The sequence below is a fragment of the Leuresthes tenuis genome, unplaced genomic scaffold, assembly GCF_036924035.1.
Source record: "Leuresthes tenuis unplaced genomic scaffold, fLeuTen1.0.hap1 SCAF_1, whole genome shotgun sequence".
Taxonomy (NCBI): domain Eukaryota; kingdom Metazoa; phylum Chordata; class Actinopteri; order Atheriniformes; family Atherinopsidae; genus Leuresthes; species Leuresthes tenuis.
This window is the reverse complement of record NW_027325355.1, coordinates 12,386,870-12,413,599: the sequence shown is the minus strand read 5'-3', so window position 1 is coordinate 12,413,599 and position 26,730 is coordinate 12,386,870. Positions and strand designations below refer to the sequence as shown.

The following is a 26,730-nucleotide window of genomic DNA, read 5'->3' as shown; positions in this document are numbered from 1 at the left end:
GAATCTGCAGGTGAGGGCCCTGGCTGCTCTGCCACCAGCACGTCATAAATGTATGAGAGCCTTCTGATACCTTCTTTGCATGCAAACCGCAGTTACAGCTCTGTGCACCTCCAAACAGTGACATTTGTCCCCTCATCTGCATTGGGCATTTCTCAATCTGTATTAATGTTTGACAGCAAATAAGAAGGTGTTCCCTTTAAATATGTCACAGCTTTACATTTAATATGATACACATATCACTCTGTGCAGGTTTACCTTTCAGATACAGATCATGCCACTTTTTCTGCCGAGGTGCTGGTCTGTTTCCTGCCTCAGAGGGCCAAACACCCGAGGCAGCAAATTTTCGCAGGCGGGATATCCACTCCTCCTCTCCCATGGCCCTGTGTTGTTTTTTTTTTGTTTGGAAGCCATCTGCCATTAACAGAGAAAGAATATTTATACCAAACAGCTAATATTTGTACATCACAGAAATATGACCAATGTGCACTATTTTTAACTTATTAAAATATATATATTCATGCACACACATAAGTTCTTACTTGCATACAATCACACAAACACACAGCTAATTATTAACTAATAGCAGTAGCCTACATATTACACATATATTACAACAGAAGTGAATACTACATAGATTTCATTCATACCCTAGCTTGTTATCAGCTAATACTAGTAGCAGCAATGCATATTTAAGAATTTTGTGACAACAGAAGTTAATATGTCGTACTGATTAGCAGTACAATATAGAGCAGTACAATAGCATTAGCATGTTTGACAAAAAAATCGCCACGTAGAAAAAACGATATATTTACCTTCTGTAGTTAAAGTCACCTGAAGTCCTGCTGGGCTGAATTATGGAGAAGTGCCATCGTGATTGGCTATCAGCACATATGGAAATGGGGCAACGTGATTGGCTGTTGGGCTGAATTATGGAGAAGTGCCATCGTGATTGGCTATTACCAAAAATGGAAACGGGGCAACGTGATTGGCTGTTGGGCTGAATTATGGAGAAGTGCCATCGTGATTGGCTATCACCAAAAATGGAAATGGGGCAACGTGATTCCAAGCTCTGAATGTGACAGATCACAGTTTAAGTGACACTTTTTATAAAAACACACAACCCAACTGGTTTACTGGCTGATACAAATGTTAAAGCTTAAACCTAACAGTGTGTAGTTTGGCCTTCAGTTTCTAATTCAAGCATCTTTGGGACCTGAGACACCAAACAGTCGTCCATCAGACACGTTTGGAGCTCCAATGAGCGTCTCTCGCTCTTGTATTTTTGGTGCTTGATCCCAGTTACCATTGTTGGACTCCAGCGGGCTTCAGTACGATTCAACTGTCAGAAATGTTGTCTTGGCTTTTTGGTGAAGAGTCCTCTCACATTGGCTAGAGTTGTCGTATTGTAGGCAGTAAGTACCGAGGATTCTGGGAGGAGTAATAAAACGGGGGCGGCAGGTTCTGAAAGTTAAACTCTGTATCCAGTCTCCATTAATGTTTTTATTTTAAAGTGTTAAGTTGAATTAACCCAGCAAGCTCGCTTACATTGGTGGCAGAGCTGATGTTTTTATATGTTTAGACTTTTGCCGGTCCATGGAAGTTAGCTTGCTGTGTGAGTTAGCGCGAGGCTAAGTTAGCATCACGCGGCGTGGAGACATGACCCTGTCAAGTTCAGTTGGTCTCTGTTTGGTGGATCTACCCGCTCCATTTGCTGGTGACGGAAGCCAGAGTTTCCTTGGCTGGAGGGACGGGAGATGGCGGCGACTACTACGGTGAGCTCGCGAGGATTCATCCAACCTGTTTGAGCAAGTCTGCGTTTTTGCTGGTCGTGGAGGCATTTCCCGACTATGGAGATGTGGCACAAAGAGAGGAGAAGTTTCGACGCTTCTTCGCTGGTCTGGGTCCTGCTCTGAAAGCTAAGTTCCTTGAACATTGTGCCACTAATCCGGCGGCCGAGGCAGTTCCACCTGTGGTGGAAGGAGGTGCCAAGCCAGGTCATCCCAGATGACTTCTGGTGCTATTCATCAGATTCAGGAGGAGGTGTCGTCAAGGAGATTTCCAGGGGCAGGAGTCCCAGCCCAGGGTGAAGAATGGAGTCACAGTTTCAAAAGTTAAACTCTTACCTACTCAATTACTTCAGTACTTGTAAACCCAAACAAAATGTTCTTGTGAAGAATAGATTGCCTGCTGTGGAATTAAGCTTCCATCTACTGGATATTTGCTGAATCTGCAACTGTAGGCCAAGCCGGTCAGTTTCAGGGCAAAGCTCCTGCAACACCAGCTCAACATCAACGTCAATGCCATCGGTTCATGTTATCCTTTCTGCTGATTCCTCGATTGCAGATAACAAGCTGAGTATTGGCTGATACCGATGTTAGGACGATATATCTGTGCATCCCTCCATGAATCCATGAAGCTGAAAATGTGTTTCTGAATGAAAGAGGCAGCTATGTGCAGAGTGAACTTTCTGCTCAACAGTGAGTGTTTCTCAGACAGAAAGACACTTTCTATAAAGATACAGAGGAATGAACTGAGCAGAGTGCAGGATGCAGAGGTTCTTCAGTGAATGTGGTGCTGAAGGTGTGGAGGTGGATCAGTGTGTCAGAGGAGTTTATCTTCATGGGATCAGGCAGGAGGAGAAGACCTTGTCATCAGTGAGTTAAACTGCAGTTTAACTCTGCTGTGAACAGCCTGAACAACACTGCTGCAGCTGTAGTTTGTTCAGTGAGTTAAGGGCTCGTAGCTGTGAACCAGTTGATGATTTTAGCTCAGAAAGGCAGTTCATACAGGTCAGTGGATCCACTGCTGGGAAAGACTGCCAGACCTGTTAGGCCCAAGTGCATTGTGGGAATGTTTGGCAGCGAGCTCTGTCCATGAGATCTACATGAAATCACGTCTGTCTTAGTGTGGAATTCTAACCTGAGCGACCTTAAGACTCCCCGGGTGGAGTTCCTGGGGTTTAGGGCGGACATGTTGTTCTGACTGAGTGACGCAGAGCTGGATGCCGTCTTTGCAGAAATCCAACTAAGTCCCCCAAACACAGGACACAGAATGATGAAATCATTCCTTCATGCCAGGGGACTGCTGCTGCAAAGTGAGTCTGATATAAAGTGGATCCTTATGTGAAAGTCCTCTGTAAGCTGCATCAGTGCAGTCTCTCTGCTTTGTGTCAAAGAAGCTGTGAATGAACCTTCTTCAGATTTAGATCTGATGCATTATATCTTCTTTTTCTTTGTCCTTCACGCTGGAATAGATGCTTCTGCCGTTTAACTGTTCATCTGTCTGCTGCAACAAACAATGGAGCATCTCCAGTGCTGGAGAGCTTCCTTGGTGCCATCAACACGTCTGGTTTGCCATCAGCTGTGCGCTCTGACAGGCTGCTGAGAATACTGAGGTCGCCCATTTCATGGTGGAACAGCGAGGAGAGAACCCAGACTCACACGTTCCTGGAAGGAGTTTCCATAACCAACGGTGAGGTTTCCATGGCGATGTATTATGAGAAAAGCTCTGCAGGAGAGCACATAACGAGTGTTATTATTCCCCAACGTTCATCCTGCTGTTCCTCTGCAGGACTCTCACTGGCCTCATTCACAAACTCTGCTTTGTCCTCCATTACTGACAGAAAACACTGAACAAAGCATGAATGACATCTGTCATCTGCTTCAGAGCCTGTTGTTTTTTCATATTTCCTAAATGTAAAGTATATTTGAGGGGGAAAGACCTTCAGACATGTTTTCCTTCTTATTTCTTGTGTTGGAACTGTTTGTATTTGCAGCAGCATCAAACCTTTTCAGACTTAGTTTTTCAGGCGAGTGCTCCACCAAGACCAGATTAGGCTGGACACACATTTCTAAAGCCATCACTGAACTTATGAGCATCAGTTTCCTCATTGTAGAGTCATAACATCCAGCAGCTAGAAGTTCTAATTCAGAGCAGAAACATCTTCTCTTCCTGCTTGGAATGTTTCTCTGAATCATGTCTCTTGTTCTTCCAGGATAGAACGCTGATGGACAGATGTTTCCATTCCAGTCCTTGACCCATTCCATACTCTGTTTCTCAGCCTGGAGAGAGAAGGGCTTTTGACCCCTGATGATGAGTCATCTCTTTGCTCTCCACTGGGCTTTTCTGCCTCAGCTGCAGAGGCAACTTGCCTTCTTCATGGATGCTTGGAACCTTCACGGCCTGAGAGCAGCAGGCAGCCAGTCTCCCCACCAGCTTTGGACATCATTCAGACACCTTCAGGATCCTGATCAGGTGTGTTAAAACAGCTGAGTGCATCATATCAGGAGCCATTATTTAAATGATACATTTAAAAGGCCTAAAATGATTTGGCTAGATTACATAACTTAATGTTTATACTGAGGAGAACTGATTTCATAGCTTCAGTTTAAAACTGCAACTGAAAATGTTTCAGTGAAACATCTGAAGATGCCAAAGCTTTTGTTTAAGTCTCCAGAAAGCCTACAAAATATTGAATAAGCTTAAAACTGTGATGGTGTTTTATTTGTGTTCAGGTGGAGGCAGACTGTGGGACTGACTGGGATGGACCACACGGCTCTGATGACCTCGGAGGTGAAACGGACCGAGTTGAAGGAGCCCAAGTGCAGCTTGAAGGACACCTGAGCGAGAACATGGCCAGGTCACCTGACCCCGATGTTCCCTTCATGGATGCACTCCACATCTATGCAGCCGCACCACAGCAGCTGATGCAGCCACAGCAGAACTGGACGAGTTCACCAACGTTCACACACTGCTGGATGGAAAAGTGCACCAAACACTTCATGTTCAATCGTCTTTATTAACCAAACTTTAACATTTGTAAATAAAACTTCAGATTGAAATGTTTGTTCTCAGTTCTCCTGAACTGTTCCCAACCTCACACACTTCCAGTTAATGAGGTAAAGCCTTAACATGGCTCACTGCTCCACAGCCTTCAATGAGCAGCATGAAACAGAGGAACAGACTAACTGCTACAACTTTGAAATGTTCAACTTAAAGACGCTCAGTTTCTCACATTATTCACATCAGATCATTCCAAAGCCAAAGTCTGTACTTCTAACAGACGCTTGGAGCTTTTCTCTGAATGTCTGCTAGCTTTGGCTCTTCAGAGGCAGTTTCAGCAGGTCCTGCAGGCTGAGGCTACAGGCGTGGTCATTTCAGGAGGAACTCCTGCATACAGGTGCTGGGGAGGTATACTCCAACCTGTCCACAGCTTCAGGAGGTGGTGCAGTTCCTGAGAGGAGCCCACAGAGACACAGTCAGAAGTATTTAAAGCTGCCAATAAGATGCTGAACAGCAGAACTTTCTCAACTTTACCCAAAGATCAAAGAATCTCTGCTTCACCTGTAAAAAGAAACTGGTCTTTCTGCAGTAAAATAAAACAATGTTTCCATCATGTTACCGGGTAGATTTTCCACCACCAGGTTTCATAAATATGGAGTCAGTGTGAAGAATCAGCAGCAGCTTTAGGAGATGTACATTGTTCAGGTCTGTTTCTCTGAGAGAACATTTACAATCTGAGCATTTTCAGTGTGGTCTCTCAGAAAGCCTGAGCTGCACGTCTCCTCCAGGCTGCTGTGCTCATCCTCACTATCTGGCATCGGCCTCATGATCCTTTTCAGGATGGTCTGAGAAGTAAAAACAGCCTCAGAGGCTGTAAACTGAAAGGGTTTATTAACAGAACAGAGCAGCACTTTTATAAAAGCACAGGCAGAAAAAGCAGGGGGAGAGAGGAGGAAACAAGCAGCAAAGGGCTGCTTTAAGTTAAATTAAGCTGTCGATAAAGCAGCATTCAAAAGCTACAGCACAAAAATGTCTGTGACAGTCTGTAGGAAACACGTGTCGCTGCATTATCTGACAGAGCAGCAAACAAGTTACTGACTGGAGAAACAATCCACAGCTGTGACAGAGAGCAGCAACAGAAGCTCTACAGGGGTTGTAGGCTGTACTTCTATCACATCGGATGTACTGTAGATTTCTAGGGACGATCCATCTGAGTTCAGCTGAGGCGAGTTGGACCCACGAGGGATGTTCCTGACCAACAATTTGCTCGTCGATTAGTCTAAAACAAGAATATGTCTCAAGATTTAGTCGAGGCCTCAGGACACAGATGCAGGGTCGAGTTCAAAGTCAAGACTTTATTCATATAAACAACAGGTTGATGATCTGCTCACAGAGCAAAGAAAGGGGCTGTGAAACTCCTGAGCACTCTCCTCAATAACTATGGAGGAGGAGAGTGCAGCTGTGAAAGTGATCAAACCAAAAGCCTCTCCACTCCAGGAGGAAAACAAAGAGCTATTAAAGATAAGAAACTCGCAGCTCTCCTAACGAGGCGGACTTAAACAAAAGAAGCTCTCTCAGAAACAGAGGCACTATGAAACCTTAACAGTTATCTATCAGCACACCTATAACGGCGGCGCAAAGATCCTCCAAGAGCAAAACACAAAATCACTCCACTAACGGAGGGCTATGAAACTAAAACAATTAACGAACGCAAAAGCTCCGCTAACAGAGATGATTAAAAGATTACAACAAAGATCACTCCAAAAAAAAACAGAGGAACAAAACCAGGCTGTGAAACTGAGCGTAATAAAACTAAAGCTACGGATAAAGAATAAATTACAACAAAGGATACGCTCGACTGCAGGCTGAAGGAAGCTGTGGCTGTGGAACAAAGAGGCGAGGGTGAGGCTCATGGTGGAAACAACACACTGGCACAAGACAAGGGAGACACAGACTATTAGAGCACAAGAGGAGCCAAGGAGAACAGCTGGAAACACTTTGGAATCAGGGAAGACAATCAGACGCAGACACAGGAGGAAGGGCAAGGTACCTGAAAGGAGAGGGACGTTAGTGATTTCAAAATAAAACAGGAAATGACGAGACAAGACAAGAATCAAAACTTAAATTGTGACAGATTTCTTTTAAAAAGAATTAGAGGCTTAAAAATACTTTTGACAGTAAAATTGCACATTGGAAAACAACTTAGACCCCAAAAAGTGACCAAAGTCCGACTGTGTTTGAAGTTCTCGAGGGAACTGAAAAAAATGACATTAACATTAACTATCATGGCACAAGAAGCTCTGACAATGAACACATTTTCTTAAAGTCCATGTGTGTGAAATGTTGGGATAATCTGTGTTTATATTTGAGTCACCTTCAAATGAAGAGAAGTTACAACATGAACAAGGGAACCCAGAGAAGGATGCAAGATTTGGATAGCAAGCATTTCCCAGCTGGTCGGCTGTTGTCATGCTTCCTGAGCGATTTACACAAGTCAAACAAATTCCCAACATCTGACACTGAAACACATGTTTGGTCCTGCAGTAAACCTGGAGATTAAGAGGGGTTTCCCCTTTTTTATCCTTTCAAAATAAAGAATGAGCAGATTTCTCACTCGTTTTGGTCACAGGCCCATTATACGTGACTTACAGTTTATCATAGAGGGAGAAGGACAAGGAGAGGAGCCGTTCATCCCTGCACTCTGTGGGGCTACAGACCGGTGCGCAGCCGCAGCTTCTCTGCAGACTCAGACTGAGTCAAATGAACACGGAGCAAACGACTCCCTGCTCCATGGAAATTTAACTATGGCTGCAGCCCTGACGTTTAATGTACTCATAAACAACTGTTGCTTTCATTCGCGTGACATATTTTTCCTTCACCCACACTGTATTCAAAATAACAAAAAAAAAACTTCACCATTTCTCCAAGGAAAGACAGCGCCAGTGCATTATGAAGCTCATTTATCCTCCTCTCTGCGTCAGACACATTCATGCTGCGTTCACTGAAAAAACGTTATTTCCACGTTGCAAATTTGAAAGTCCGGCCAAAATGCCATCCTGTCAACTTGGTGAAAACGGAAAACTCGTGCTACAACATTTCAAATGTGGGACTTTCAACGTAATTAGGCTTTGGAACTGTAAAAAGGTTTTAAGAAAATCACAGGACTATGGTGGGAAACCGCCCAAACTCGCTTTAACCATGGCCCGAACACGCTAACATCAGGCCTGTTTGAGTGACTGTAACAAATATATATTATATAGAATCATCATATGGAACCATATGAAAGTGAAAGTGAGACTCTCAGATAACTTAGTGTCTGTCGACCTCTTCTGTTCCCTGTGTGTAGTTTTGTGTTCAGCGTCACACAGAGAGAGCGAGGCTGCTTAGTTAGATGAAATCATCACAAATTGCTCATTTTTAAACAGTAACATTATATTTCAGAATCTATAAAAAGCTGATTTGTGACCGATTCTCTCGCTTACGGCCATACCACCCTGAACACGTCCGATCTCGGAAGCTAAGCAGGGTCGGGCCTGGTTAGTACTTGGATGGGAGACCGCCTGGGAGTACCAGGTGCTGTAAGCTTTTTACACCTGCAGGAGGCGCTGCTGCTCACTCAACACGGACAGCTTCTTGACATACTTCACATCAGGAAGGAAATCACTCAAATAAATTCACTTTTCAATCTTTGTCAAAGACTGGAAATGAGCGCACACATAAAACTCATTTAGGTCACTCTGTCATATCATCTTCCAGCACTGCTCAGCTCACAGTGACTTCATCTGTCTCAATTCTTCTGGATACCAAACACACACAAATATTATTGTCTCACATTAGTCTGCAGACTGTTAACAGATCTTCCTGCAATCTGCAGATTCATCCCATTTCCTTCCTTCCTAAGAATCCCTGCTGATATCCAAGGTGCTGATCCCAGATCTGCTCAGATGTCCCAGGTTCTCCTCTGCTTTTATCCTCACACACTGAACTGTCTCCTCATCTATGTTTTAACAACCAGAACCCACTGATGTGGGCTCAGAAATAAAGTTTCCAATGTTTTACAAACACAAATGAATAAATTACAGAGATTTACTGAGGCCAGATAGAAAAAGTGCACGTGCAGCCACTTTAAACTGTCAAACAGGCAACTTTATATCTAACAGCAAACACTGAGAGCTGCTCTGCAGAATAAATACTTTTACTGTGGAAGTGTTAGTAAATGTTGCTGATGACACTTTGATTCTTTTACCTGAGTGAGGTTTTAGATGCAGAGGCCCAAAAAATACTGAGGTCATGAGTAAGAACTTCTAGTCGGGTTCGAGGGCTCCCCTGGAAATTTATTTAATTCGGTTATTTAAATCTGGCCATTTTCAGAGTCTTAAAGGAACAAAAACAACATCAGAATGACTTTTAGGTTTATTTGTTTTTAGCGTCATCCTAAATGATTTGCAAATGAGTTACAATGTAAAACTGGAGAATGAATTTCATCAAGTCATGGATTAGGAATAAAAAGGAATCAACTGTCCTGGGACAGAGGGATAATATATACAAATGCTTCATCTTTCCTTCAGTATTTAAAATAGATACCCAAGCCCTATTACACTATCATGTTGATGATAGTGTCTAATCTGTTCACTCTTGTTAAGGAAAACCAGCTTTTGAACACATTTCTATTATAATCTTACACATTACTTCAATTATCCTGCATTATACATCTGACTTTTAAAACGTACACAGGTCTGGCATAGTCTCTTCCTTTTATAGCACCTGCTCTCCCTCTATCACTGCTCCTCTTCTTGCTGCTTGGCCCAAAGATGAGCTTGGTTTGGCTCAGCCTTTTCCTCCCTATCCTGTTTTCCCTTTAGTGAAGAAGAAACCAAATAGATTCAATTAGTGACACCCAGAGGTGAGAAGGCAAATAGCACAGACCCTGTCAGCTGAATGTTCCACTTTTTCAACATTAACCAATTTAAGCCCTCTCTTTGGAATTGGTCAATCACACACTCTGGTGTGACTTGACAACTGACTAACCTCATCCACTCATCTTCTTTCCAGAACATAAACATGACAGCAAACACCTGAAGGTTCCACCGAGATTTGAACTCTGGATTCAAAGTCCAGAGTGCTGACCTTTACGCCAAAAATGGGGCAAAAGGGACTGCCCGAAAGGAGAGAAAAGGAAAAAAAGAGGAAGGGGGGAACGTACACTATATCCACTTTTCTCTATTCTCTTATCTTCTCAACATTGTTTACACACACCTCTGCACTTATTGCAAGGTTTATCATCTGTTTAATTTTCATGTTTCTTGTGGGATTCGAACCTGTATTGTGGCAACACCCCAACATACCACAGTGCTTTGGACGTTACTAAAGCCTACTGTAGGGGGCAGCACACAAAATGTGTATAACTGTAAATGTAAATAAGTCTCCCATCATTTTTCCCCTCTTTTTTTGGTACACTCAATTATTTGAGAGACTAGCTATCTATCTGTATCACTATTTGTGCAACACAAGTGAATGAAACAAATTCCAAATTGAGCAAAGAAAGTATTTTTCAAAAATCTTTGGTTGAGACAAAGAGTGTTGGGTTTTATTAATAAATGTAAAATAATTCTCCAAGTAATTCCGGCTTCACTTTTGACAATTGCATTAAATGGATGTCACTCACACTCACTGTCGTCCTGTTTTGCAAATGGAAATTAAATAAAAACGTGAAGGCTGTTCTTGGTTCAAGTAAAATGATCAAACTTTATTAACATTGTAACAATAATCACACAGTAACAGACGAGCAATCATCTGCGAACAGACAGACAGACAGACAGACACTTAATGTAAACTTAACGCCGCAGTTAAAACGCCGCATGAAATGGAAGCTGTCCAAGCGCACTGCAGACCTCCATGGGTGGAAGAGTTTGACCACTGAAGACACACCTGTGAAAAACAAAGTCAGCCGCTGCCCAATTGCCAGTACCACTCCTCCCATAAGTGGAGTGGTAACAGTGTGTGTGGCACACAGTTTTTCAAATGTATATTTGATAAAGAATTTTATCATTTTCACCCACCTGACTGGCTGCAGCAGTCCCGGTCAACATAGATGACCTCAGGTTCAGCTTGGCCCGCATTCTTGTATCGAGTGACGATGCCATGGCACAACTCTTCCAACCCTGCACCTTCACCCGTCGTCAGAACAGAGTTCAGAACCTGGCCAATATATAAATATAGCTTTCCCAGTGATAACTACTAATACAACCGATTCTCCGCAACAACCAAAAGATTCATCACACACAAGGCCTTGAAATTGATTTTGGTCAAGACAGAGGTTTCAGAATATGAAGATCAAATTCAGAGTCTGACAGTGACTTTTAGAAGAGGATGACATTAATCATCAGCTATCTCCTAAACGAGAATGAACCACAGCTAGACAGCAGCAGGCCCCAGGACCAAGTGGTCAGCAGCCGAGCTGAGATTGAGATCTTACTTATGTTTTGTAAATGTTCAAAGTTCAAATGAATAATACATGATAGTTATACCAAAAAACCTTGCTTCATTTGCACATTTCTTGAATGTTTTCCATCCTTTTTATTTTTTAAATCACATTTTATAGAAAAAAACGAATTGCACTTTAATACATAAATGTGATTATATTACATGTTAATCATGTATGTTGTTTATATTGCTTGTAATTGGGATGAAGTAAACATCTGTAGAGTAATTTAACATAAAATTGTTTGATTGTGTTGAATTGAAAACCCCAAAAAATGCAGCGGGTCCACCAGACCAACAAACATTGCCTGAGTAACAAAAATATGAACAGAATACAAGGGTTAATACATCTGGACACATCTGTCTGCTCTGCTCAAACATATAACCAGGCTCAGTTACCAGAGTGGAGAAAACGCCACAGATAGCCGATTAATTACTATTGCACTGACGGACAATAAATGCAAAAAAGATCGTTCACATCTTAAGGCTTTCCCCGAGGAATCGGCCGAGTTTATATGGCAAATAAACAAAAACATAAGTTACTATTTGCCTTCTGATTCTGTCATATCACTAACATCCCCACCGTCACCACACAATGCCGGTATGAACAGCGACGCTATTACAGTCAGAACTTCCATTGGCAAAATGGCTACGTTACAAGGAAGTTGAAATACAACTTGGATAAAGTGCCGAAAGGACGGAAGATTAAATTTAATTTTGGTTGTCCCACGGTTTAACATTCGGCTTATACATGGCGTTACTTTTATGAGTATTAATCAAGTTTACAAACCTTGTTCTCGTGCTTGTCACAAGTGTATGCGAAGGAAAATATGGCCGACACTCAAGCGTTAACCGCGCCCCCTCCAACGTCACGTCACGTGTCCCTTTTGCCCCATTTTTAGTGACGTATATGCTTGTTCGGACCTGTGTTCGGACCTGTGTTCGGACCTCGTTAGGAACTCTTTGATGTCGTTAGGAAAGTGTTCGCCATGGTGCCATTTTCGCTGAGCAGCTGGTGGTTCACCAAAGTCCGTTTCACACCTCAGCATTGGAGAATCTCTTGAAAACCTGCAAAAAATGACTTTACGACATAGATTATCTGCTGGAAATGCATTCTCACAGAACTCCAGAGTGGTGCCTTGGGACAGCTCATAGGAACAGACAAATAATATGCAGCCAGGAGCTCCATATTCACCTCACAGACACCTCTTATTTAATGTTGTAAAAGGAGTTTTACTGCCGATATGTCATGTGTTCATGTTAGCTGCACTAAATAGAGAAATTTAACTCACTTTAAAAAAACAGTATCACACATACAGATACATTAATACTAACAGGTTAAAAAAACAAGGCAAAAGTAACATAAAATACCCAAAAGGCAAACTTCTACACTGCTATATGCTGTGTCTCTGTTTGTCTCTGTTCTCATTCATGACTTTGTCTCTGGCTGTTTTGATGTGTTTGTTTTGGTCCTACTCGTTATCAGTTTATTGTGTCTGATTATCTGTTTTGGTTCATAGTTTTGTGACGTTATTTTCCTTATTTTTCCCCATAAGACTAATGCTCACTCAGGTGAAAGCTTCAGACTGTGCGATGATTTCTGCACCAGACACGGGCAGAAACACCATATATACAAATGCATTTGGATAGTTCCAGACATGTGTAGTTATAGATATGTTTGGAAGCACACAGCAACACTTCCACATCAGCCAGCACGACAGAAAGTGGCGTCCTAAAACAGATGCCAGCTATAAAAGAGGGAAAGAAGACTGAATTCAGCCTTGAACAAGTCTAAGTTTGAACTTGCACAACACTTCTCAGAGTATTTAGTATTCAGGAGTATTTTAGAGCAAAAATCAGCATTTAGCTACACGTCATTAAACTTGTTTAATAAGGGTTGTATCGCATCGCATTAAAAGGCAAAACAGTGGGAATTAGTTTCATTACAAACTCCTGATCCAGCCTCATTTCTTTCTGACTGTCTTGTCATCTTTAAAGTGGTCCTGATCAATAGTTCTCCAGCTTTCTGAAGGTCTCTCAGAATTTTCCTTGGACGTTTTCTGCTTTTTCTCTCTTTTTCAGTCCAGTCCTTGTACCTGAGCATTTTCAGAGGAATGTGTTTTTCTTTGTTAAGCCACTTAACTCTGACCTATGAATCATTCAAGCAGAAAAAAGGCTCCTAACTCAAGGGATGAACCAGTGTTGTGTTAGCCCGATTTTTTCATTGGAAGCCCAAGAATAAGCTGGAGAAATCCATCCATCCATTTTCTATACCGACAGTCCGTTAATCGGGTAGCGGGTGGGCTGGAGCCTATCCCAGCAGTCATCGGGCGAAAGGCAGGGTACACCCTGGACAGGTCGCCAGTCCGTCACAGGGCCACATAGAGACAAACAACCATGCACGCTCACACTCACTCCTACGGACAATTTGGAGTCACCAATTAACCTGACATGCATGTTTTTGGATGGTGGGAGGAAGCCGGAGTACCTGGAGAGAACCCACGCATACACAGGGAGAAGCTGGAGAAATCGTTTATTAAAAAAGTATTTATTAGTGGTCACATGTAAAGTATATTGCAGCGCTGGACTTGGAGTGCCAGAGCTCCCGCAGGAAATCCGTCAGGCCGAGTCCCGTTATCCGGAAACATGTCATATTTATATTCAGCTTTATCTCACAGAAGTTGTTTTCACACTTGTCAGAGTATAATTGGCCAGTTTTTAGTGGCATGATCAGGCCAGCTGCTGTCCTTGTTGTGTTTTTTGGATGTGATAAACAATGTGTGTGTATGTGTGAGTGCTGTTTTAGGCGTGGATCTAATGTACCAGACCTATCTGCCCTAATAGAGATGTTTTGTCTGACCCAGCTGTTTATGTCCTTGTAAGGTCTTGGACCCTTTTAAGGTCATCTGTTGTGCAGTATGAGCAGAGTGGAAAAGTACCAGCTAGGAACATAGGTTATTTAGTAAAATACAGAATATGAATTTATAATGTCTAAGATCAAAGCCAATTATAACAGTTGTATCGACACATAACAGACAACTTAGCAAAGAAGCCATTTTAAATTGGATCTTTAGGCACTTTGTTGCTCGCAGCCTGTCACAAAGACACATCATTTGTTCCCATTTCTTTAGTTGCATCTATGAAAAACACCAAAGATAACACAGTTTGACAGACAGAAAATGGTATTTTTACAGCAACAAGGTGATTCCCAAAGAGCTATGAGCTGAAACCTTGGCATATCTCAGCATGGTGTGCAGTGTGTCCTTAAAACATTTGAGGAAACTGGACAAGTGGAGGACAGAAGAAGAAGTGTCAGGCCTAAATAACTATCTACAGCAGATGAACAGTATCTGAAAGTGATGTCCTTAAGAAAGAGGAAAAAATCCAGCAAAGACCTGACAGGACCTGAGAGATGCATCTGGACCTTCAGCTGATCCATCTACTGTTCAATGAAGCCTCATCAGAAATGGTCTCCATGGAAGGGTGGCTGTCAAGAAGCCGTTCTTAAGGAAGGGAAACAGGGAGAAAAGGCTGAGCTATGCCAAATGATACAAGAAGTGGACTGAAAATCAGTGGCAACAGGTCTTATGGAGGCATGAATCCTCCCCAGAGCCCGGACCTCAACATTATTGAAGCAGTGTGGGATCATCTGACAGAGAACGGAACAAAAGGCAGCCGACATCCAAAGAAGAGCTTTGGGATGTCCTTCAAGAAGCCTGGAGAACTATTCCTGAAGACTACTTAAAGAAATGACACAATCCTGGCAAAACATAAAGGAATGAGGTGTGTTTTAAGACTTTTGACCACAGTACTTTATATAATCTGCATATTCCAAAAAGTTGAGAACTTTTCCTGTTCTAAAAGCACAAACTTTCTGCTTTAATGAAGAAAGGGATGATATGTATCTGTTCAAGCTGCTCTGTATTTAGTCTAACCTACAACTGGTCCCAACAGGACGATCATCTTCAGCATCAGTGCTCAGTGACAGCTTTAGAAGTATGTGTAGAAACCTGATTTGTATTTAGACTGTTTCTGTCCAGTCGAGCTCTCTGAGCTGACAACAAAAATAAACTCTTCTGAACCATCAACTTGTATTTTAGACCCAATTACACCAGACTGTTCGAGGAGGTTTTCCCCTAAATCCACACCTCCACATTGGATTCGATCAGTCCACCACAGAGTTTTAAGGCTGCTGGAATTAAACCTTTCCTTTAAACTTTCCTTTTACTCTGGAAGCAGAAATTCCCCTTAAACTTCTCTGAGCCATAATTGGTGGCAGCAGAGGCCTTGGAGGGAGTCCATTCCCTCTGAGTGCAGCCCACAGAGGGAGTGGGAGAGGTTCCTGAGTCTGTAAACTTCCTCTTGCTGTGTTGAGCTGCAGAGGCCTGGGGATGATTCTGCATCTTCTGGCCTGTTGGCGGCTTCCTCAGAACTTTCCTCTTTGCCACTTTCAAAGAGAAATATGTAGAAACCCTCAGACTCATTCTCCAGAATCTCTTCATCTACTCTGTCACCCCACAGAAGTGCAGGAGAGGATATTTTGGTTTGACTCAAAAAGGACTTTTTAACTAAGTGTTGTTTTTCAGGCGGTTTGTCTTTTAGGCTTTTATAAACTACAGTGATGTCATGTCCTTTGATGACATGTTTCCATTGTGATGTCATGCAGAACTGTGAGGTCATAATCAGTGATGACATCACTTCTTGTGATGTCAGCAGCGATGGTGCTCTGTTCTCAGTCACCAGTCATCACGTGTGCTGTTCTGCTCTCTTTTTCAGCTTTATGATCTTAACTGTAAATAATATGCAGCACATGTTCATAGAGCCCAGGCAATGGTGGGAAACATGGATTGTATGAATGCTGTGTGAAATGTAAATGAAAACAGAAGCAGTGACCTGCAGATCCTTTCTATATATGTGATAACTGAATCTGAATGTATCAGTGTTCAGGTCAGTAATAATGTATTTATTGTATGTTACGGTGCTCACAGCTGCTTTCTGCACGCCTCACCTGGAAGTATCTTTGAAGCTGCTTTGTATGTTGTCTACACTGACTGTGAATCAAAAGCAGCACAACAGCCACATCTTCAGCTTGTTGTTGAAAAGCTGTTCTGACAGCATTCACAGCCCAATAAGCAGCACAGTGACAGCAGTGTAGTTGTGTTTGTGGGTCAGAGGAAATCTCATGTTCCAGCCAATCAGGAGCCAGCAAACTCCACCTGGAACAAACACTGTCACACTGACCTTCATCTGTCTGTTTGAGTCTCTCCAGCGCTGGTTGCTATGGCAGCACAGCTGATCCAGGACCAGTTAACACTGACCAGGAGAGTTGGTCAAAGTGTCTCCTTCAGCTGTGGAACTGACCAGTGTGATGAAAACTGGATATACTGGTACCAGAAGAAAGAAGCAGAAACATTCACAGTGATTCTGGATATTAATAAAGATAGTGGTGATGATTATAAAGGTTATGGTCATCCTCAGAAAGATGATTTCTCAGCTGTGAATAAACAGAACGGCTGGGAGAGAGCAGTAAACCACAGCCCAGGTTCACATATTTCACCTCCATCTCAGACAGAGTCACAAACATACTGAGCTGAGGGAGTTTCTTCCTCACTGCTGTCTTTATTTATTTAAACTTTTATTCAACTTTTTCTTCTTATTAAGAGAAGTTTTCTGAAGGTTCAAAGATAAAAACTGTGAACATTTCAAAGATTTGTTCTGGAAAATGATCCAAATGAAACTTCAATTCACCATAAATAAAAACAAGACATTTTAAAGACATTTATTTAATACTGAATGTTTTCATTCAAATGTCCAGATAAATATGAATCTCCTGCTTTGAGCTGCTGCTGGAATAAAGTCCATTCCTCCTTTAAAAAGTTTAATGAGCTCTTCATGAAAACACTTCCAGCAGCACTTGTTGTTTCACAGCTTTCAGCAGATTTCACCACATCATTTCACTTTATTCCATTTTAAAAGACAGATCTGGGACTGATCTCAGGTCAGGATTTTGTCCTTCTAGCAGCAGCTTATCAGGACGCTGATTTTGTTGGACAGATGTTCATCAGTTTCCTGTGGATGTTTCTGCTTCCCAGAGGATGAATCCAGAGTGCACTGAGACTGAGGCAGGAGCAGGAAAACGTCCTAAATTCATGTGAAGTCTTTGTACCACATTACAGCTCAGAAACAGAACACATGCACAGTGAGGGCATGATGCTCAACACGTTTCTCAAAGCATTTACACAAGGACATTCATTATGTGCTGATAGTGATATGATTTCCTTCCCCTGACACTGAAATAACAATCATCTTTAAGTGATTTCATGTCACTTTTAGATCCATCAGCTCCACAGTTTTATATCTCTACATGTTAAGTATAAGGCAGCTTTCACAGCGAGCTATGTGGCAAATATCTGGAAACAACTGAGACTAACAGCCTGAAACATCCAGTTTCTACAAAGATAGCTCAAATACACAGTTCTGTTGGAATGTTTCTGTACAGTCATCATGGACATTCATGTCATTTCCATTTAGTCATTTAGCAGATGCTTTGATCCAAAGTGACTCACAGGTGAGGAAACAACATCCCAGTGCAGTCAGGCATACCTCTCATTTCCCTGTATTTGTGTCCATCCTCCAGACTCCTGTGGATCCTTTTTACCTCACGCTAAAAAAGCCAATATCACAGATGGAGAAAAGTTAGATCATGAGAGAGAAAAAAACTCTTGAAACTTTCTGTGAACAAAGCAAGGAGGTCAATAAATAAGTCTACACCTCATTACAGTGGTTAATATTTCTGTATGAATACGTTTCTGTTTGCATCTGTGTGGTTGTGGACATATTTGATCTAAGGGAACTTCAGATTGAAACCTCGCCAGTGAAGAACTGAATGTAGCACAACGTGTTGGTGTAAAAGACCACTCTGATGCTTAGAAGTCCATACTCCCACCAACTAGTTTAAAACTGAATAATCCTTTCAGATGAGAGATGAAACGTCTTCAAGAACCAAGAAGAAGAAGAAGTTGCCCTTATTCAGGCTCTTACCCACAAAGTGTCACCGTGAGGAGCCCCCTTTCCAATCAGTAAACCTTCTTCTGAAAAAGTAGCCCTGAACAGCTGCCTCCAGCTCCTCTGAGGGACACACCTGCTGAACTGGTCATTGACATTAAAATAAAAAGGCTGCAGACAGACCAAAACTCCTGCTTTGGAGATGAACCCTCTGTGTAATGCTTCTCACAGTTCATGAAAGAATATTATAAAATAACAATGATTTTAACCATCTGTAATTATACTGGGGCAGCTGCTTATCTGAAGTGTTGCATATGTCACTGTGATCTATGTTATTAATGTCCAAAGACACGTGAGCTGTGTTTAGATTTAGCCAAAAGCTGAAGTGGAGAAGAAGATCTTGGAATAAAGAAAGAGGAAAGGCGCCCTTGAGCTGTTCATATCTGGTCTTAACGTGATCAGAAAAGTGATTTAAGTACATCTGTGAACACGTTCAACAACAATCCAGCAGCTCCTTTCTCCACCTCTCGGCCAACTCGATAGTTCTTGTGATGAGAGATTTCAACTCATGTAACCTCCCCCAGGAACTGACGAGCTCCAAACAGCTGGTGACATGCGCCATGCAGGACAGCAACACACTGGACCACTTCTACTCCACCATAAAACCCTCATACCGCTCCATCCCCCACGCTGCCCTTGGACACTCCGACCACTGCATCATACAGATGGTCCCCACATACAGGCAGCAACTGAGAAGGGCCAAACCATCCAGGACTACAGTAAGGAGGTGGACTCCAGAGGCAAGGGACAGGCTTCAGGACTGCATGGAGTCTACTGACTGGGAGTCACTGAGGGGCCCTGAGGATGACAACGGCAGCTTTTCTGACACTGTATGTTCCTGCATCAGCTTCTGTGAGCAGGTCTGCCTCCCAACCAAAACCATCACAAGGTACAATAACCAAAAGCCCTGGTTCTCCAAGCAGCTCAGAGAGCTCAGGCGCCGGAGAGAGCAGGCGTACAGAGAGGGTGACATGGACACATTCAGACTGGCCAGACAGCATCAAAAATGCTAAAGAGGACTATAGAGCCAGACTGGAGAGGGATTCAGGCACCAACGACCCTGCAGTTGTTGGAGTCCCCTCTGAACCATCAGAAACTACAAAGGTAGAAGCCCTGTGGTCGTCCCCTCCCCCGGACTAGCTGACGATCTCAACACCTTCTACACAAGGTTTGAGACCCCCTGCTGCTTTATTGTCTCCAATCCCCCCCCCCCCCCCCTCTCCCTTCTCTCTCTCTCACAGGCACTGAGAGCTCACCACCACCCACTTCTCATCCCCTTATCACATATGTGTATGATGAAATACTTTTTAATGTGTTCTGTGTGTAAATTCTCCCAGAAAGGTAGTATCATATGATATGGCAGGTTGTGTGTGTTTTTCTGTCACTTTACTCAAAGAAAGTTAATGCTTTAGCATGCAGGAGGTGTTCTTATTGTACCCCAACTCCTTGGAACACAGTAAACAATCAAAATATTCTCACATGGGGGAAATCTTCCTCTTCCTAGCTGGCTCCATCCTCTTACCTATCCTTCTCTCCTCACTCTCCCAAATCTCAAAACTATCTCACTCTCACTTAACTCCCCAAACTATCTCCAAACTACATTAACGCTATCAAAACTCGAGTATCCAAACTATCAAAACTCAAAAAGTGAACTGACCGCAACTCTCCATAAAAAAAAAACCCACTTTTAAATGGAGACTGGGGGGTTTATATGCTTGTCAATACACAGGCATATAAATCTGAAGCACTTCCGGAAGCAGTCACGTGGTTGGGACGGGTAGTGAGGTTGCAGACATCATCATTTTCGGCCCCTCCCCTAAATTAAGTAAACCGTCTCCTCCATTACTCCAAACACGCTTCGAAATCTGGGCACATTTCAGAACATCACTAAAGGAAGCTGCATGCAGGTGAGTCCAGAAAAGAATACATGTAGCGGTCAAACATTTGCAGAAATGTCTTCAAAGTACTTTATATCATTGGTTTGATTCCTGCACCTGGACACGGGCAGTCAGAACATGTACTAAAGAGTAAAAAAGTTCAAATAACCTGGCTGCTATTCACAGTTAGCATGTCCTGCTAATGCTAATGCTAATGCTCTGCAAACCGTTGTACTCAAAGCAGAAAGCAGAAACACAACATCAACTATAGATTTCAATAAGCCGGCCAGATGGACAAATAAAATGGAGCTTTATCCTTTTAGCTGTGTGTTAAACACATTTTCCAAAAAAGCCGCAGTTTTCTAATCTTTTTTCTGTAGTTTTAAAAAATTAAAAAAATTTGATGATCAATGTAAAATTTAGAATTGTTCTTTCCGAGCTTATCTGGGTATCATTTGGCTTTTTGATAAAACTGTGGAGTGAAAACATTTGATATGATGTGTTTAATGTGTTTTAGTGTTTAAAATCTTAAAATGGGGTTTAATTATGGTCAATATAAATGCTTCAATTACATTAAGAGTTTATGTTGTTTGAAGAGGAGTTATAGCATGATAATATAGATTTGTCAGTGATCCAGGAAAGTATCACAGGAGCAGTAGAAATATACAGTTCAGTATCAGTGTCTGATTTCTCAGATTTACACTCAGAAGCCCATTAAAAGACAGTCTGACTGTCCTCTTCAGAAGCGTCTCATGAAAGCTTAATTTTTCAGTTTCCTTTACATATCCAATATTTTCTTTTATCCACGTATAAAAAAGGACTGACCGCATGATAAAAAGGTTGTACATGTCTTTACTCATAAAGTCCACCTGCCAACATATGGAGTTAAAATGGAGCTAAAATGATCTTTATTAGGAGGATCTGTGCAACTTTTAGGAGCTGATACTCTGATCTGACCACAACACAAGATCACTTTTTACTCTTTAACTGGACACGTAAGTTTACCAGTTAAGATAATTTCAGAATCAATATAAAGGAGACTGTAGGTTATTTGGGTTGAAAAACATTTCAGAGTTTTAAGGGTCTGAGAGTTTCCTTCATCTCAAACTTTAGGTTTCACTAAAGCAGCTTTCTGGAATGAGTCACTGGACGGGCACTTCTGATGCCAGAAAAACACTCCTTTATATTTAAATGACAGCCTCAGAATGGTCCACTTCACGTTGTTCTTCAGAGTGTCTCAGATCAGTCAGACAGCTCCTGCTGACGTGTTGTTAGCCACACAGAACTAGATCATCCCCCCACTGAAACATCACATCTTCTCAGTTTCAAGCCTCAGTCCAGACTGAAGCTCCCTGAGTGCTGAACCGTGGGCTTCAGAGTTTAACCTGTGTCAAATCTGAGATTACTCTGTTACTTTTCTGGATCCATGACAGCTTCTGGAAATTAGAACAAATTTAGAAATAGAGAAAATCTGCACTTCAGGCTTTGGGATGATATTGGGACCCTTTCCTCAAACAATATCATTGTCTTAATGTAGTAAAATGATTTAAGTTGATCATGTTACACTGACTCAGATGAGATTCATGGGATATTTCACACAGTGGGTGTCGTTCTACAAAGTATATTATTGCATTTTTTCTGAATTTGATAAAAAAAAGCTCCAAATATTTTGAATTGTGACCTTAGTAGGTCTTTTAAGAACCATTTTAAAGTTCTCTTAAAAACCACAGTAATAAGTTTAATGAAATGTGACTAGATGGTTAAAAAGTGTCCAGAAAGGTTTTCAGGAGAAGAAGAAAAGTAGGTGTGATATAACATGCTGCACGCCACAGCTGGATCTTATTGTATGTACTGACAGTTGCAGACAGAGTCCATCAGTCAGAGGACCAGGACCAGAATGGAGCAGCAGAACCAGGATCCAAACCCCTCCACCAGGAACAGAGACGGCTCATCCTCTGGTTCCACCGGGCTTCAGGTCAGTGTGGAGGACATCAAAGACATGAGGACGAGTGTTGAGGCTCCGCGTATCGTCCGCTTGTTCTGCTTTTACTTCAAATGTGGAAAAAGTTTTTCTTGGTTGCATTTCCTCACTGATACAGATGTGCCTAGACTGAAAATGTGCTGCAGGCTGAATGAGCTGCTGGAACAAACTCAGTGGCCAGATTGTTGTGGTGGGACATTTTCTTGCTCTCAGTCTTCAGATTTGAGAGGTTCAGGAGCTAATCTTCATTATTTGTGTTTAAAGTCTCTGGATTACATGAATTAAACCTGGTGGTGGTAATACTTCTGGGTCTTTAATGGTTAAAGAACAGGTTTGTAGATCTCTGAGGGCTGAGGGCACTTATAAACACACTCTCAGCATTCATGTTTGATCTGAAATATTGAGACCTGTGGCTCGGTCTATACACGTCCAGTTAGAATATGTTGGTTAGCTTAGAGAAATCTTTTGTGTGAACTTCAAAAGGATCTAATCCTTCTTCCTTTCTGTCATTGCAGAAACATATATCCCAAGACGGATCCAGATGTCACTCCTGTAAACACTGTGGGAAAGTTTTCAAAAGATCTTCACATCTGAGGTATCATCAGAGGCTTCACACTGGAAAGAAACCATATAGCTGTTGTCAGTGTGGGGCAGCTTTCACTACATCTTCCAATTTTAAGAAACACCAACGTATTCACACAAGAGAGAAACCATACAGCTGTGGTCAGTGTGGGGCAGCTTTCACAACATCTTCCCATCTTAAGAGACACCAACGTATTCACACAGGAAAGAAACCATTCAGCTGTAGTCAGTGTGGAGCAGCTTTCACTCAATCATCTAGTCTGAAGGCACACCAACGTATTCACACAGGAGAGAAACCATACAGCTGTTGTCAGTGTGGAGCAGCTTTCACTCAATCATCTCGTCTAAAGGCACACCAACTTATTCATACAGGAGAGAAACCTTACAGCTGTGGTCAGTGTGGAGCAGCTTTCACTACATCTTCCCAGCTTAAGAGACACCAACGTATTCACACAGGAAAGAAACCATACAGCTGTGGTCAGTGTGGAGCAGCTTTCACTCAATCATCTAGTCTGAAGGCACACCAACGTATTCACACAGGAGAGAAACCATACAGCTGTGGTCAGTGTGGAGCAGCTTTCACTCAATCATCTCGTCTAAAGGCACACCAACTTATTCATACAGGAGAGAAACCTTACAGCTGTGGTCAGTGTGGAGCAGCTTTCACTACATCTTCCCAGCTTAAGACACACCAACATATTCACACAGGAAAGAAACCATACAGCTGTGATCAGTGTGGAGCAGCTTTCACTACAACTTCCGATCTTAAGAGACACCAACGTATTCACACAGGAGAGAAACCATACAGCTGTTGTCAGTGTGGAGCAGCTTTCACTCAATCATCTCGTCTAAAGACACACCAACGTATTCACACAGGAGAGAAACCGTACAGCTGTGGTCAGTGTGGGGCAGCTTTCACTACATCTTCCGGTCTTAAGAAACACCAACGTATTCACACAGGAGGGAAACCATACAGCTGTGGTCACTGTGGCGCATCTTTCACTACATCTTCCCATCTTAAGAGACACCAAGGTATTCACACAGGAGAGAAACCATACAGCTGTGGTCAGTGTGGGGCAGCTTTCACTACATCTTCCGATCTTAAGAAACACCAACGTAGTCACACAGGAGAGAAACCATACAGCTGTGGTCAGTGTGGGGCAGCTTTCACAGTATCATCTAGTCTAAAGACACACCAACGTATTCACACAGGAGAGAAACCATACAGCTGTGGTCACTGTGAGACAGCTTTCACTACATCTTCTGGTCTTAAGACACACCAACTTATTCACATAGGAGAGAAACCACACATCTGTAGTCAGTGTGGGGCAGCTTTCATTACATCTTCCCATCTTAAGACACACCAACGTATTCACACAGGAGAGAAACCATACATCTGTAGTCAGTGTGGAGCAGCTTTCACTGAATCATCCAATCTAAAGACACACCAACGTATTCACACAGGAGAGAAACCATACAGCTGTGGTCAGTGTGGGGCAGCTTTCACGGTATCATCTAGTCTAAAGACACACCAACGTATTCACACAGGAGAGAAACCTTACAGCTGCGGTGTGTGTGGGGCAGCTTTCACTACATCTTCCGTTCTTAAGAAACACCAGCGTATTCACACAGGAGAGAAACCATACAGCTGTGGTCAGTGTGGAGCAGCTTTTGCTCGATTATCTAGTGTGAAGACACACCAACGTATTCACACTGGGGAGAAACCATACAGCTGTGGTCAGTGTGGGACAGATTTCACTACATCTTCCGATCTTAAGAAACACCAACGTAGTCACACAGGAGAGAAACCATACAGCTGTGGTCAGTGTGGAGCAGCTTTCACTGAATCATCTAATCTAAAGACACACCAACGTATTCACACAGGAGAGAAACCATACAGCTGTGGTCAGTGTGGAGCAGATTTTGCTCGATTATCTAGTCTAAAGACACACCAACTTACTCACACTGTGGATACATTTTTGGTTTAAATCAACAATATATTTTACGGCAGATAAGAAAACATTTACCTGGGAGCAGCAACAGGAACTACCAGTCAGAAGAATTTCCCCTGTTCAGATTAAAACTCGTCTTTCTGGATTACCACCTTCTCTTGTCAGGACTTTTGTTCTGAATGTTCTGTGGGTAGCACATGTTTGAAGAATCATTGAAAGTGCTTTATAATTTTTTGAGATTGTTTTAACTGTGGACAGATCTCCCACCGTTCAAGATAAATATGACATCAGTTGTGAGTTGATAGACAGAACGATGTAAGTTCCTTGAGATGACATTGTTTTAATTCGGCTCTATATGAATAAAACTGAATTGAATTGAATATGCAATCTGTTTGAAAGTAGATACATGTCTTATTCTATTATACTGAACATGTATGTTTTGTTTAAAGTTAAAATTCACAAAGCAGCTGTGGGTATGTTCGTAAACATACAACGTCTTTAGAAGCAATATATCATTTCAGTTTGATGTAAAGTCTAGCTTTACACTTGTTTGTATTTCATTGCTCTGCATTTTATTAAAGGTCAGATGTCAACATTTCTCATGCGTTTCATGTTCTTGCTACAGAGATATTTAATTTATATTTAAAAATGTGTGTTTGGTTCTAATCTTTGTGCTAATCTTTCCCAAAGACTTAGAAATATTTAACGCAGTCTGAAAAAGGTTTGGAGTTTTTGCCTGTACTGTCCAGACAGCTGTTTGATTGTCATGACTAAAGCTGAAAGTTAAGGCTGTTCCAACACTAAAAGGACACGAGGCTCAACCTCAAGCTGTGAAACTATGTCAAATGTTTGTTGTGTTGGTGTCAAGAAAATTCTCTCAAAATGAGGCTCAGAGTCGCTGGAGACAATTAATACCAAACATTTATTCTCACAGCAAGGAGTCTGCATGACATATCAAGAAGCTGACACAGATTTGTCTGAGTTAAAAAAAAAAAACATTGATACTATCGCTATTTAGTTTCCACTTTGTTTATTCTTTACATTTTTGTATATAATTCAGTATATAACAGTGCTGAGCCTGAGTGAGATGGAGATTTCAATTTCCCAGAAGCAACCTCCCAAAGGGATCAATAAAGTCATCCATCCATCCTACAAGAACACTGGCCACACAAGGTTATGTGACATTCAGTCAAACAAGGATTAGACTGAAGTTCAAATAAGATTGGAGGACTCTCAGCACACAGTGTCTCTTGACCCTGCAGCATCTCACACATGGTACTTGCTTTTTGTCATAGTATAACTTCATGATATTTCCCTCCTGTTTATAATAGAAAAGAGGGTGTAAATTCACAGTAGATTCATATATACACATGCATTTGTTTGTATATCTTCTACATCATTGTCATTGTTAAACAGTTTGTAATGTTGTCCTCTGATTGTTTTTGGCTCTCAGTCTCCATGTTGCTGATCCTGGATCTGCTGAGATGTCCCAGGTCATTGTTGGCTTTGATCCTCACATTTATTTTTGTCCTGAGAAAGGAGAAGTTCCAAAAAGTGAAACAGGGATTGCTTTTGGATTTGACATAGCCTATATCATGCCAACATTCATTTGGGGCTGCAGTTTTTCATTTAGTTTCAGACTTGTTATTGGATTCAAATGTTGACGAGTTTCTGTGACAGATACAGTGGGGAGAACAAGTATTTGATACGCTGCCGATTTAGCTGGTTTTCACACTTGCAATGCATGTAAAAATCTTTTATAATAGGTGCTCTTCAAGTGTGAGTGACGGAATCTGAAAATAAAATCCAGAAAATCGCACTGAATTTGTATTCTCCCCACTTTAGGCTCCAGTCCCCCTGAAACCATGTAAAGCAAATGGAAGGATGGATAGTTTGTGGGACATTTATTCATTCATTCCACTTCGGTATTGAAATCTTTTTGTTCCATTCAATGTAAAGTTATCCTGAAGATAACAGGCAGAATTTGAACCAGCTGTTGCACCACTGGCAA

At 42.0% G+C, this 26,730-nt stretch overlaps 2 protein-coding genes and 1 pseudogene across 2 annotated transcripts in view; all 3 read left to right on the top strand.

The window, feature by feature from the left end:
* LOC140291809 (NLR family CARD domain-containing protein 3-like) overlaps positions 1–26,730 on the top strand; it is a 562,338-nt gene that overhangs the window by 147,292 nt on the left and 388,316 nt on the right. The window lies entirely within an intron of this gene.
* LOC140295743 (uncharacterized) lies at positions 1,755–24,755 on the top strand. Its single transcript, XM_072379678.1, has 4 exons — positions 1,755–1,772; positions 1,917–2,083; positions 3,254–3,476; positions 22,701–24,755. The coding sequence occupies exons 1-4, from the start codon at positions 1,755–1,757 to the stop codon at positions 24,753–24,755; spliced, it is 2,463 nt and encodes an 820-aa protein (XP_072235779.1).
* Positions 8,259–8,367, top strand: LOC140299808 (5S ribosomal RNA; annotated as a pseudogene).